At 38.5% G+C, this 14406-nt stretch overlaps 1 protein-coding gene across 2 annotated transcripts; it reads left to right on the forward strand.

Moving 5' to 3' along the window:
- The first annotated feature begins 1922 nt into the window (after positions 1-1922).
- On the forward strand, positions 1923-6818 carry LOC129746167 (serine/arginine-rich splicing factor 7). 2 transcript variants are annotated; one of them, XM_055739686.1, is made up of 3 exons: positions 1923-2133; positions 2273-2754; positions 5671-6818. In XM_055739686.1, the coding sequence occupies exons 1-3, from the start codon at positions 2131-2133 to the stop codon at positions 5984-5986; spliced, it is 801 nt and encodes a 266-aa protein (XP_055595661.1). In that variant the 5' UTR covers positions 1923-2130; the 3' UTR covers positions 5987-6818. The 2 variants fall into 2 exon arrangements, with proteins under 2 accessions (XP_055595661.1, XP_055595663.1); XM_055739688.1 differs by having other exon boundaries at positions 1925-2133; positions 2276-2754.
- Positions 6819-14406: the final 7588 nt, after the last annotated feature.

Below are 14406 nucleotides of genomic sequence, written 5' to 3' on the forward strand. Positions count from 1 at the left end.
GATGGGGACTGAATAATTTATAAAAAGTAAAAATACTATTGGAAGATGGATATCCATTGACAAATTAATAGAGAAAATTAATACTTCTTAATCTCATTAAACAAATGAGTCTATATAGAATGGGTAGAACAGCGGTCAATTTGGGGCCTCCCTTAACCTTTGGCGGTGTCCATGAGAAATTTTCAAGCCTTTTTCAAACGTTATCACTTATTTTTGGTGTGGAGGGGAGATGTGTAGCCGATTATGGCATGTGTGACACTATCTCGGCCAATAGGCCTTTCCGAAAGGATAATCTTCCTCTACTGTCCTTTGTACACGCACACACACGACGGCTGAGCTGTCGTGTCGGGAGCGGTCGTCAGTCAAGCTACAATCTTTAGCGAGGGTAGATGCGAGTCTCCCGTTCAGCCAGTGCAGCACGCAGCTTAAGTTTGCACATTGCTCAATCCAAATTATCTTCTAAGTTTGAAGTTTTAACTTAAAGAAATTATTCATTTCTGTTGAAAACAATTTTCTTTGGTTGAAAGAAAATTTACTTTGTTTCAAAAGACATATGCAATTGAAAAAATGTCTTTTGAATCAAAGAATTTGTTTAAAATCAAAGTCCAAAATTATTCAGTTCAAAAAATTAATTCTTTCTTTCAAAAATTATTCATTTGAATCAGAACGAGAATTCATTGATTCAAAGAAAACAGGAGTTTGATTCAAAAAACTGAATGTTTTGAATCAAAGTCGGTTTTCTTTGGTTTCAAAATCCAAGTTTTCTCTGCGTGTAAGTATTTAAAAAAGACCAATTAATATGAAAACCCTTTTGAGAGTAACTCTTTCTCTTTTCAGTTGATTAACATTATTTAGCAGTGTAAAGCGGGGCATTTAATCCAAATTCAAATGTTTGGCCTGCTCTCTCAAAATTTTGCCCGCAAAAATGAGCAGCTGTTCCCGCGCGGCTCCGTCGACCAGAGGTGCCAGGTCGTTTTGTTAAAAATCAGGACACCGCGAAGAAAAAATCAGGATTTTTCAGGACACCACTAAACTGGTGAAAATAACATACAGTTCTGCTTAGATTGCATAACTAAAGGAGAAATATAGGTGCTGAAGGCGCCTTGAATTATGCAACTGAAGCGAGAATAATCTTGGCTGACCTGTAGTTAATATCGAAAAACATCATTTAAATCAAATACTATCATTGGTTTAACTGGTTACACTATTTTATTTAAGATTTTTTTGATATTCTCATCATTTAACAATAAATTTAGTTATAATTTGGATATTTTTTTTTAAATCAGGACAAATCAGGACATTTCAAGTGCCATTTTTCAAAAATCAGGACAATTCAAGCATTTTTGAAAAATCAGGACGGCCTCTCGAAAATCAGGACAAATCCTGAAAAATCAGGACACCTGACACCCCTGCCGTCGACAAACAGGCCTCTGGCCTGGTCCAGGCAGTTGAATATCCTATCTCTCTCGCTCTTTACCTAACCCCATGTTTTGTTCAAGTTTCATCGTTCGGTCGGGTCCAGAGATGCCAATGTTCCTGGTTTTTTAAGATTTGCCTGATTTTTTAGGCTAAACCTGACAACCTGGTTTAGCGATATTAGCCATATTAGTGTTTCCCCGTTTTTTTTTAAAGACTGATTCTTTCAATGTATTGGAAGTGGGCAGTACTGAACTGATACTATCGATCGAGGTCAAATGTGTAGCGACATCCAAATACAAAAATAGGAAACTCTGTTTCTTTTTTCTGGGATTTTAATTTTTTTGGGTGATTCATTCCTGAAAATTCCGTTAATGTAGTATGTCCTGATTTTTATTCTTTTTATTCCACAAGCCCCTGAATATTCAGAAAAAAAATTGGCAACCCTAGTCGGGTCGGTAGCAGGAAATTCTCTCCGGGAGCGCATCCGCGCGGCTTTTCAAAGCCTCATTTTTCGACCGAGTGGAAAAGGCAATCGTCTCGTCAAACGGGATCCTCAATCCTGTGGAAAAGGTCTGCTCGTCATTCGTACAGTAATTTGGCTTCCTGTCTCGGGAAGGTTTTACTTAAGTTTTCCGTTCAGTGCCCCCGGGGGAGACGGAACATCTTCATAGAGTGCAAAGTTCTTCGACAAAAAGGCAGTGGAACCCCGAAATGGTAAGTGGTTGTTTGATTTCGAACAAAAAAATAATTTTCGCCACCTTAAGATCGAGCTTGCAAAATTCTGAACTTAACTGGACTCCATCTTTGTTTTTCGGGCTGGTTTGGTTTTATCGAATTTTCACAACGCGGCCAGCAGTCAAAGAAGATGTCTCGCCATCCACACGACGCCAAAGTTTACGTCGGAGATCTGGGCAATAACGCCAGCAAACAAGACATTGAGGATGCGTTTTCGTACTACGGTCCGCTGAGGAACGTCTGGGTGGCCCGCAATCCGCCGGGTTTTGCCTTCGTCGAGTTCGAGGACGCCCGGGATGCCGAGGATTCGGTGCGAGGTCTGGACGGACGCACGATTTGCGGGCGCCGCGCCCGGGTAGAGCTATCGACCGGCAAGGGTGGTCGGGGCCTGCGGGGTGGTCCTCCGTCCCGGGGCAAGGGTGGTGGCGGTGGCGGTGGTGGTAGAGAAGGAGGCGGTGGTGGAGGAGGTCGTGGAGGCGGAGGATTCCACTCTGATGATCGGTGCTACGAGTGCGGCGGCCGGGGACACTACGCTCGCGATTGTAGCCGTTATGGGCGCGGAGGAGGTGGAGGTGGAGGCGGCGGCAAAGGTCGCAGAAGGTAATTACTGTTGACAATATTTATTGTTGATTATTTTTTGTTAAAATTGAAATGATGCTCGGGAAATGGTGTGAGATACATGTGCCTTAATAGTTGATATCTATATTTTGGGGCCTTTTTCAGTTTGAACGCTTGTTTGACTCAGGTAGCATTTATTAGAAGGTAAAAAAAATGAGCCAATCATTGAAATGGTTATGTCTTATGAAAAATTGTTGAACATTTAAGCACGTGCTGATTACTGTTCGTATTGTCTAAGGTTGGCTTAAGCTAAACGGCAAAGTTAACTTTTTCTAGAAAGGTACTTTTTCAGTTGCAAAGAAAACAAACAAAAATTAAGTAGGATGTTTGCGTTTTTAAATTCTTACTCCAGTCTAGTAGTTATATACATTTTCCAATTCATCATAACGTTTACTAGACTGTTTAGTGAAAGATTGTTCAAAGATGTTTCAAATGGCACTATAAATTGATGAGATCCAAAAGTGGATAGGATGCTCAAACTTTTTTTTTTATTCAGACAGAGATCTTTTTTGAAGGGGTAAGATTTCAAAATACCGTGCTATAGAAGTTGTACGATTATTTAAAGAGGGTTTTTCGCCTACAACTTCTACCCTACTATATTATTTTAGCTTAGTTTCTTAGAGTTTAAATTTGATGTTCTGATGATAGACACTCGTCTCATAAATGGTCTAAAAGGAATGTAGTTCAAAACTCTCAAGAAATATCAACTCATTAATTTAACATCAACTCGGTATCGAATTTTGAAAACGGCAAATGAGCCAACACGAGAACCAAATATCCCTCAGAGTCAGATAACTTTGCAAAATCGAAAAGTAGGATTTTTTACATTTGAGGCATACGACCTTTAAAAATTCACTATCGAAATGTTCCAAGAGTTTGATCCTGTTGCTAACAAAAATGAATAGAAACTAGAATAGAAATTAGAAATCACGCATACGGATCTTGAACTTGGAATACAACGTTTTACTTAGAGTATTTTTTTTCTTTAAGAGTTCGAGCAACTAGCATACTGTTAGCAGACAAAATTTTAGGGGCTCTTTCATATTGGGACCTGGAACTTTGAACAAAAATTTGAATTTTCGGACTTCTTTCGTTCAAAGTGTAATATCTCACTAATGAACCAACACATTTTGCTGAATTTACACTGCAAAACTCTTGAAAAATGAAAAGACATCTGTCTGGTTTTCAAAAAATTCTATGAGCGAGATCTAAAGTTATGCGAACGAGAAATATTTTACCTTTCGCCGAAAACGGCGATTTCTAAAGAATTTGAAACGCACCGGATACCAGATCATTTCCACCCCTGATGCCAGACCTGGAGAGATCTGTAAGAAATCGGAAAGCCATGACCATGTCAGAATCGAAATGAGCTATTTTAAAATCTTTCCTGTAAGATCGTTTAGCTTAAGGGGCTTTTTGTGAAGTCTATAGTTTTACGGTTCTCCAAATTTCCACCCAAGAGCACATGTTATCTCACAGCATTTGATCCATGATAAACCCCGAGCGGACAGCTTCCGCACATCCCACTTATTATCCCTCTAAGTAAGCGATTATTCATTTTGGCCTCGATTTTCACATCATCACCTAGCGAAAGAGAGCTCGATAACGGGTGAACATCGTCGATGAGCACATATGAAAATGATAACAGATAAACAAAAGAGGAAGCATCCACCTACTACTAAAAACCTACACACACACATCCCGCTGATTGATTCAACGTAGTCCTATGAACGGTCCCCATCTCGGATAAAGCTTACCTACTTATGTACGCGTATACAACAACACGTGTTCCGACGGGTTGAATCAGTCATCGGTCGTCCTTCTCTCAACGCGGGCGCGGGGGTTTCTCAGATCAACGCAGAACTTGTGTCACCGCGCCGAATTTGCACCTTATTGCGATTGAGCGCGCCCAGGGTTCAACTGTCCAACTGTGTGTGTGGGTCTCTTCAAGTCCAAAACGTAATATTAAACGAAACTGCAAGCTTCTTCAGCTTCACTTCAAGTAGCCTATCAGAGAATCATGGTTCTTCTGTGCGAGATTTAGTCTTCGGGAGTATTGCATATTCGGAAAAGCTTCACTTCAAGAACATCGTGCCCGATTATTGGGACCTTCCTGCCAAAGAGTTGTGTCCTTTTCGTTTGTTCAAGGACAAAAACTCCGAGGAAGGAGGGTGCCACTGACCGAGGGAGAAAGAGACAGAGGGAGAAACAGAGAGATCTTCGAGTAGAAAAGCATCATTAGCATTAGCGCCAAGTATCAAGAATCGTCTGTAGAGAGTTTGAGCAAACACACAGTCAGCTATCGGCCATCTAATGATTCTGCAAGAACGTTTCTACTGTGAAGTCTCCCGTGAGTGTTCCTTTTGCTTTAGTTTATTTTATGTTGCTTAACCATAAATGATCCAAATGTTTTCCGGGCGGTCTGCTTCGAGCTCGCTGCTCCAGCTGAGTTCCGGTGAAGTACGGGCGGAACCTTTCTTGTGGTAACTTTCTGAAATGTTACCGATGGACCATGTTAGAGCCACTAATTTATGATTTCATTCTTCCGGGATAGCGGTTGTTTAGTTGATGATATGTTTTTGTAGTTTCCCTTCACCCTATCAGTATCATCATCATCATCTGTACAATGACTATTCCATTTGGTTGCTTTTTGTGAAATACGTTTCATCTACTCCTAACAACATCAGGGATTATAAGAGCCATTCAAGCATTCTTAAAACCATATGATACCACAACCATATCCCATTCCTCGTTGACAGTTGAATAAGCATAGTGGTACCCCCTAAAATAATCAACAGATTTCAACTAAGCAACGGCTGTTCCCTATCTTTAGATGAAAATAAAAAACAAGAAGTGTTGTACTGATACAAGCTTAAATTTTATTGCACCGTTGCACAGATCCCGTAGCCGCAGTCCACGGTCACGTTCCCGTGAGCTTCGTACCCGTTCCCGAAGCTATAGCCGTAGTCGCAGCCGGGACCGGGAACGTGAGCGAGAGCGTGATCGCGACAGTCGTCGCAGTCGCTCCAAAACACCAACTAAGAGATCCAACAACGCACACGATCGTTCGGGCAGCCGCGAGCAAAGCCGCTCACCGCGTCGATCGCTGTCCAAGGGAGGCGGACGTTCCAGGAGCCGTTCCCGTACACCTCGTTCGGCCAGTAGATCCCGCTCCAGATCACATCACCGCAATGGCGGATCACATCACGACTAACTAGAGAACAACCAGCGCGTTATATCCAATGGCAGCAAATATGGCTAGAGTTTAGAATACCACCGAGATTAGGCTCAAACATTGGAATATACTTAATCAAAAATTCAAAAACCATGCTAGGTAACACTTTGACGTGCACAGTAATCTAATCTCTACCAGATGTGAAATACCAAAAACAAAACAAAAATTACTAATGAAATACTGAACCTGTATTACACATACAATTTGAAACAACATACATTATTCTACACATCTACACAGAGTTACTGTACGCTCCTAGTTTGTTTCATCCGATTCAAACCACTAAAGTTGATATTACAATTGAGGTAGACTTAAACAACCCTCGAAACCTTTAGGAAATACAGTACAGAGGTAAACCGTAGACTAAGTTAGCTCTCTCCCACTCAAAATGGAATGTTTTTCAAAATACTCCCAAAGTATGCATTTAACGACTCAAACACAAAGTTTAAGAGAGAAAATGGAGAATATAATTGTATCATTCGCAAGTATGTTGCTATTCGATCACTATTTATCTTGGTAGCTTATTTCAGCTTGTCTTATAAACGACTCAGTTTGGCAAGTTTTCAAGCTGACATGTCTTGTTGGACAGTGTTTGGATTTGCTCATTGAAAGATAGTTGTCGGATTAGTGGATCTCCACTGTGTGGTTTGCAGGGTTTGCATTTTTAGTTTTACACTTATTTGATCAGGTTAAAGAAATTACATCTTCTGCATCAACTGGATGCCGTCGAATCCCCGTTCTTCATCTTATGTTTCTTTTGTGAATTAATGAAATAAAAAAGTATCTAATAATAAACTACATGAACTCCGTATACTGATGCCTCTTTCTTGTTGTCATATCCGATCAACCTTTGTATTGCTGGCATGGCTATGCAGTAATATAGGTAATAAGTATTTTTTCTGTTTCACTTCCCGAGAATACAACATTCTTTTGACAACGAAGAATTTCAAGGCAGTGAGCGAATCATCGAATGAGTTCCGATGCGATCCCTACGCTGGGTTGCCAGGTGCCCTGATTTGTCTGTAAACACAGACTTTCGACCCTTCGTCTAGAAATTTCTCAGACACAGATTTTGCCCTGATTTTTGCTCAGAGTGCCCAGATTTTACAGAATTTCAAAAATGAATGATGAAATCAATATTCATGCATAGCATTTGACCCATAAGTGTCAGATTTGACTACACAGCTTTTTTTCTAAATTGCCCTAATTTTTTATCCTCCACACCTGGCATTTAATTAAAGAAATTTTTCGTATGGCGTATTCCTTCTACGAGGCCTTCATCAACAAACATTGGGAAAGTTTCGGCTGACGAAGCTCTCCAACGATCAATTTAATGCGCTCCGGTTGGTTTGGTGGTCTCGAGCCCAACTGCAGCGAACACGAAGCAAAACAGACGTCACAACACCATCAATCGAGAGTTCAAAGCGGATGGTCTACGCAGAGACGCTACACAATCGAGTGGATTTCTGGAACGATTGTAGAGTGCAGAGACCGAGTGAACTACAACACATTTGCTCGCACACTGATCAGCTTAACCTTCCAAAGTCGTTCGAGTCAATATGACCCGAAGCGCACATTCAAATCATCATAACTCTTCGAGAAAAAATCGCAAAAATTTGATTTTAAAAACCTCCCTGGGGAATCACGAAATACACAATCTGTAGTACCAGGCAACTTCCTGTGACCACCGGAAGTGCTCCCTCAAAAAAATCCGTAATTAGGCTGTTCGGGTCTATATGACCCGAGAGTTTGCGTAAGTTCCCCTGGCCGCAAATATTGACCGATTTCGATGAATTTTAATTCATTGTATGGATAATTTATTCTAGTTTCTCAATATTGAAAAATAAAGTCGAAATATTTTACGACATCACCAGTAGCTGATTCCGAATGAAAAAAGTCCCGAAAAAGAGCTCTTTTTAGAATGCCTATAACTTAAGACAGGTTCTAAATATTGCGCTGATTTTATAATATTTGGAATTTTCAAGAATAAATCTACCCATGGATGTATAAATTTTTGGTGGTCCAAAGGAAGTTTTGGCCGCTATCCCGGAACTTCCGGTAGAAAAAATTCTTACTTCAAAAAAGTCACCCAATTTTGGCTTTGCATTGCTGTATCTCGGTTACTAATGGATCGATTCTCTAAATTCAAATTTTAGTTTTTTTTCGTTAACTTTATTATTATTTTTGTAGAACATAGTTGGTTCCTCAAAAATCTCAGTTGTTTAGTATATGGTAATGAAAGTCACATCTTTTTTGTCATTTTTCAAACTCCTCCTCGTGCCGGTGGGTTTACGCGATTTTGTTAGCGTGATTTCTCTAAAATTTGAACTCAAATTGGTCACTTTTTATATACCTAGAGATTCATTAGAATCTCCTCTTTCGATTGACACACATTTGTGTGATGTTTTGAAAATTTGTAGCAACGTTTTTCGAATTTACTGAAAGCTGCCAGATTTCAACCAGTTTGGTCCACGTTTTCAACAGGTTGGTGTACAAATCTCGCACCCCTCACGTAGCTGCGGGAGAAACAAATCCTGTAGCTCTCTTTTGTCGCTCACCAAATCTACCACCCAACCCAGCAGCAGGAGGAACTGCCGTCTCGCCGCGTGTTTTGTTGATTGATTGTGCTGATGCTGATAATGAAATGAATGCTTTATTGTTGTAAAAATTGCTTGAATCTTTTTTGATATAATATTTTAATGGATGGGCAACATTTCTAAAGTTCACGTCCATGATTTCAGATTTCAGATTGCAGATTTCAGATTCAGATACAGACCCCGTTCGTTTTTGGCAACATGCCCGAATATTTTGTGTTGCCAAAATCGAATGTTGCCAAAATCGAACGGTTTTTATTCTGATTTTTTTTTCTCCAATTTTAACAAAATAACTCTTTTTATTATCATTAACGTTATTTTAAGTCAATTTCCGACCATTTTTGAAATTTTTAAATTTTTTTTCTCATATTTTGGATGCATTTTTCACTATTTTTATTTTGTTTATAATCTTTGTTTTTTTTTTTTGCTGTTTTTGTCATTCTTCATCATTTTTAAGTTGATTTTGTCATTTTTAGTCTTTTGTTTGCATTTGTTTTTGATTTTTTTTAATTTTTCATATTTTCGTAATTTTTGAGTACTTGATAATTTTTTAAAAAACTTTTGTTTTTGTTATTGTATTATATCACCATTTCTGAACGTGAAAACGTTTTTTGGTATTTTTTGCCAAATTATGTTGGTCCTGTTATAGAGGAAACTAAAAGGTAATGTCGCTTCTAAAAACCGTTCGATTTTGGCACATGTGCCAAAATCGGATGTTGCCAAAACCGAATGTTGCCAAAATCGAATGTTGCCAAAAACGAACGGGGCCTGTATCAGATTTAAATTTCAAGATCCGATTTCAGATTCAGATTTCAGATTCAGATTTCAGATTCAGATTTCAGATTCAGATCTCAGATTCAGATTTCAGATTTCAGATTCAGATTTCAGATTCAGATTTCAGATTCAGATTTCAGATTCAGATTTCAGATTCAGACTTCAGATTCAGATTTCAGATTTCAGATTCAGATTTCAGATTAAGACTTCAGATTCAGATTTCAGATTCAGATTTCAGATTCAGATTTCAGATTCAGATTTCAGATTCAGATTTCAGATTCAGATTTTAGATTCAGATTTCAGATTCAGATTTCTGATTCAGATTTCGATTTCAGATTCAGATTCAATTTCAAATTTCAGATTCTTATTTCAGATTCCGATTCAAATTCCGATTTCTGATTAAAGTTTCTGATTAAAATTTCAGAATATTTGTTACTTGAATCATAGATTTTGTGTCTCCTGCGGTAGACACTGCTTGAAATAAAAGAAAAAAATCATGATAACATTCAAAACAAATGTATCACTGAAGAATTCTCAAATTCAGAAAATTCAGAAAAGAATCATGATAACATTCAAAACAAATGTATCACTGAAGAATTCAAATGATAAAATATCTAAAAAGATTCAAGAAGCTTATTTCAATTTGGAAAAATAATCTTTCTCTATTTTAAAATCAAAACATTTACTACGCAAAGAGGCATCAGCATCAGCACAATCAATCAACAAACCACGCGGCGAGACGGCAGTTCCTCCTGCTGCTGGGTTGGGTGGTAGATTTGGTGAGCGACAAAAGAGAGCTACAGGATTTGTTTCTCCCGCAGCTACGTGAGGGGTGCGAGATTTGTACACCAACCTGTTGAAAACGTGGACCAAACTGGTTGAAATCTGGCAGCTTTCAGTAAAATCGAAAAACGTTGCTACAAATTTTCAAAACACCACACAAAATGTATGTCAATCGAAAGAGGAGATTTTAATGAATCTCTAGGTATATAAAAAGTGACCAATTTGAGTTCAAATTTTAGAGAAATCACGCTAACAAAATCGCGTAAACCCACCGACACGAGGGGGAGTTTGAAAAATGACAAAAAAGATGTGAGTTTCATTACCATATACTGAACAACTGAGATTTTTGAGGAACCAACTATGTTCTACGAAAATAATAATAAAGTTAACGAAAAAAAACTAAAATTTGAATTTAGAGAATCGATCCATTGGTTACCGGGATACAGCAATGCAAAGCCAAAATTGGGTGACTTTTTTGAAGTAAGAATTTTTTCTACCGGAAGTTCCGGGATAGCGGCCAAAACTTCCTTTGGACCACCAAAAATTTATACATCCATGGGTAGATTTATTCTTGACAATTCCAAATATTATAAAATCAGCGCAATATTTGGAACCTGTCTTAAGTTATAGGCATTCTAAAAAGAGCTCTTTTTCGGGACTTTTTTCATTCGGAATCAGCTACTGGTGATGTCGTAAAATATTTCGACTTTATTTTTCAATATTGAAAAACTAGAATAAATTATCCATACAATGAATTAAAATTCATCGAAATCGGTCAATATTTGCGGCCAGGAGACCGTACGTAAACTGCAGGTCAAATTTGTCAAAAATAGATTTGTACGGAAATCTGCGAACGGCTTTGGAAGGTTAAGCAATGCCGAGAAACATGAAGAGTTCACAAAATTGGATTGAAAGTTCTTTAGGTAAAAGCCTCCATACTGCCGATTTACCTAGCGTGATCAGCCAGGTACCTATTCTGTACAATTCGAATAAAGGGTGATACGGTAAAAATTTGGTCAAAGGAAAACGCGTGTAAATCGGTGAAATCGTTTATTTAAAAAATCAAATTAAATTTCATTTTCAAGTTCAATTAGTATAAAATTCAGGAAAAATATTCAGTTAGGCTTCCGCTTTTCCAAATCCGAATTGCCGGGCCATACGCTTAACCCCTGCCATCAGATTTTGTACAGCCACCTTGTCCACCTTCTTCGCCGCAGAAAGCCAGTTTGCCTTTAACTGCTGCTCGTCCTTAGCAGTTTTTTGGTCTTCTTTAGGTTCCGCTTGACAATAGCCCAGTATTTCTCAATTGGGCGGAGCTCTGGCGTGTTGGGAGGGTTCTTTTCCTTGGGAACCATCTACATGTTGGCGGCTTACTACTCCATGGTCTTTTTACCATAATGGCAAGATGCCAAATCCGACCAAAACAGTACGGATCATCCGTGTTTCTCCAGGAAAGGCAGCACTCGTTTATTCAAGCACTCTTTCACGTAAATTTCTTGGTTGACAGTACCGGAAGCTATGAAAATACTGCTTTTCAAGCCACAGGTAAGATGGCTTGCCAAACCAGATATTTCTTCGCGAACTTTGACAGTTTCATGGGTTTGAAAATACAGTGAAAACCCGATTTTGTCACACACCGATTTTGTCTACCCCCGATTATGTCTACCCCTGATTTTGTCTCATTTTTTCACCCAATTTTGTCATCATATTTTATTCAACGCAAAAATACTTAATATCGCCTTTTTTCATTTTCGTTGAATATCTTAACGTTGAAATTATTCTGAAGGGACAAAACTGATGGATGATTACATCGATATTGAAAGTGAAGATGATTGATCAGGGACGTATCAAGATTTTTACACAAAAAAGTCAAGTTTTGAACAGGTTTTTTGTTATTATAATTTTAACTAAATCAAAGTTGTGAATACAATTATAACTAAATATAATGGTATAACTGAACATATTCAAGTAATCTTAAAGCTGTGTTTTATTTGTTTGAGCTTTCTTCAAAGCAATCTCTCTTATTCGTCGCAAGAAGATGACATCATCTATCGAGAGATCTGAAGCATCAGCCCAATCAACTATGTTGTCCAACATACGTACAGCTTCAACATAATTTATATTTCTTGAAGTTTAACATGAATCATTTGGGGTAGATGCCGCTGATTCTGAGTCTGGTGATACATCCGAAACTTTTAATGGCTCCAATGATTCGAGGGACTCGTTTAATGCTGACTGATCATCCAGCGTGATGTTCAGAATTTCTTCATCCGTAAATGCTTAACTTTCATATCTCTTCTCGGGGTCTTGTGGCAAAATAGTTTCATCCATGCTTGTCCAACACCTCGCAAACAGAACAGAGCAGAGAACGAATTACACTTTTATCATTTCGGTTCCCGAGTGCACTGCTCAGCCGATCAACGTTCACTTATCTTTTTGCCGAGTGCGCCCGAATGCGGTTGCTCTGACGGTCGGGTGGACGTCGCTCGCTCTACAGAAAAGAGAAGGAGCTGGCTAGAAAATTGTGCTCTAGCGACGCTGCTGAGTAGCTCAGTGTATCAAGCCAGAAAGATTTCAATGCAGGAATGTTTTCTTCAGAAAAGCCGTTATGCAGAGCGGAACAGAGCATCAGTCGAAGAGGTCCAATGTAGGTTTAGGTATGAACTATTTTTGTAGGTAGCCGGGTAGGGCACTTCCTGGCAAGTTATTTAAAAAACATGGGGAAAACCGGGTCAATAATCTGAAATTTTCCATTCCAAAAACTGAGCAATATCCGTCAAAATCTGAGGAAATTCCAGACATTTATCTAGTGAAGAAAAACGACTTACATTTTTTTGTCGCAACACATCAGCAGTGTTAAATTTTAAACTTAAATTTAACACTGCTGATGTGTTGCGACAATACGAAGGAAAGTTTTGGTTTGATTTTTTATGAAACAAACTTTCACAAATCCAATTTTCAACAAACAATTTTAAACTGAATTCGATTTTCTTGTTTCATTTTCCAAATAATCAGGGCAAAATCCAAGTAGTTTTTTCACAATATCCGGGCATCCGCTAATTGCTGTATACTTAGGTTTATGTACTTTAAAATCGTACGTGGGTAGCATTAATTTACAAAAGCAGCGATTCGCAAAGTAACATTTACTAAAATTATCCAAAAATCTTTGTCTATTAAACAAACCGTAATTATGCAGGGATCTGGGACAAATTTTAATAATAAAATGCAAAACTTTCACAACTCGTAAAAATTTAGGATTTATCTTCCTTTACCGCTACGTTTTTGATATTTTTCGGCCGAAGAAAGCTTTCGTAGCTAATCATTGATCCTGGTGCAGAACATCAATCTAGAGGAACTCGCTCAGGAATGACCAGATAGGTGTTTTATAAAATTTAAAGTCGAGAGATTCAAAAATAGCGCGATAATAACAATAACTTTTAGAAAAGCATTTTTCAAGTATTTTTTTTTTAATTTAACCGTATCTCCTTGGGTAAAGATTGTAGAACTTTGACATGTTAAACAAAGTTGTGTATTTTATTGAGATAAATAACTTTGTAGAAAAAACTTAAGCTCTAAAATGCTTAACAAGAAAGTTATGATTTATATCACGCTATCGGTGGACCTCTTAACTTTATTTTTCATATCAAAATATGCGCTATATTATACAGAGCAATGTTGTCGAAGACACCAGCATTCTATCTTGACTACCATTGGCGTTATTAATTTAGTTCCGTTAGATTTATGTTCTGCATTGTAAATTCCGACGCACTTCGAAACATCGATCCAGACGCAACCGATGAAGACAAACCGAGTTTTCTGTTAAGCGTCTCTTTCGCCCGAGTGCCAACGAATTTATCTGCACTGAGAACGCACTTCATCAGTTTGCTTGCTTCTCTGGCCCTCACTTGGGTGGACGCTTGGTCGCTCTGGAGGTAACTGAGCATTTTTTACAGATTCTCCGTTTGGGAAGAGCACAGCGAAAAAAATACACGCTCTTACTCTGAACGGGCTAATCTGAGGAGCGATGCCAAGCATGGTTTCATCGCTTTTGTTTACATCAATCAAATGGATCAAGGGAACACCATCTTCGTGAGCGAGTTTGTAATTTAAAATAACTCCAATTTTCTTCCATGACTGCTGGAGTACTGTACGCTGTATTTCACTCTAAGCATCGTGCATCCAGAAACATACATCCCTCAACGTTATGCTCTTCAAGCTTTGACCTATATCGATTTCGCGAGCCATGAC

Source organism: Uranotaenia lowii, chromosome 2 (assembly GCF_029784155.1).
Source record: "Uranotaenia lowii strain MFRU-FL chromosome 2, ASM2978415v1, whole genome shotgun sequence".
Taxonomy (NCBI): domain Eukaryota; kingdom Metazoa; phylum Arthropoda; class Insecta; order Diptera; family Culicidae; genus Uranotaenia; species Uranotaenia lowii.

Excerpts from the sequence above, each read along its gene's own strand:
- LOC129746167 (XM_055739686.1), top strand. Across the intron at positions 2,755-5,670 it reads GGCGGCAAAGGTCGCAGAAG|ATCCCGTAGCCGCAGTCCAC; the intron begins GTAATTACTGTT and ends ACCGTTGCACAG.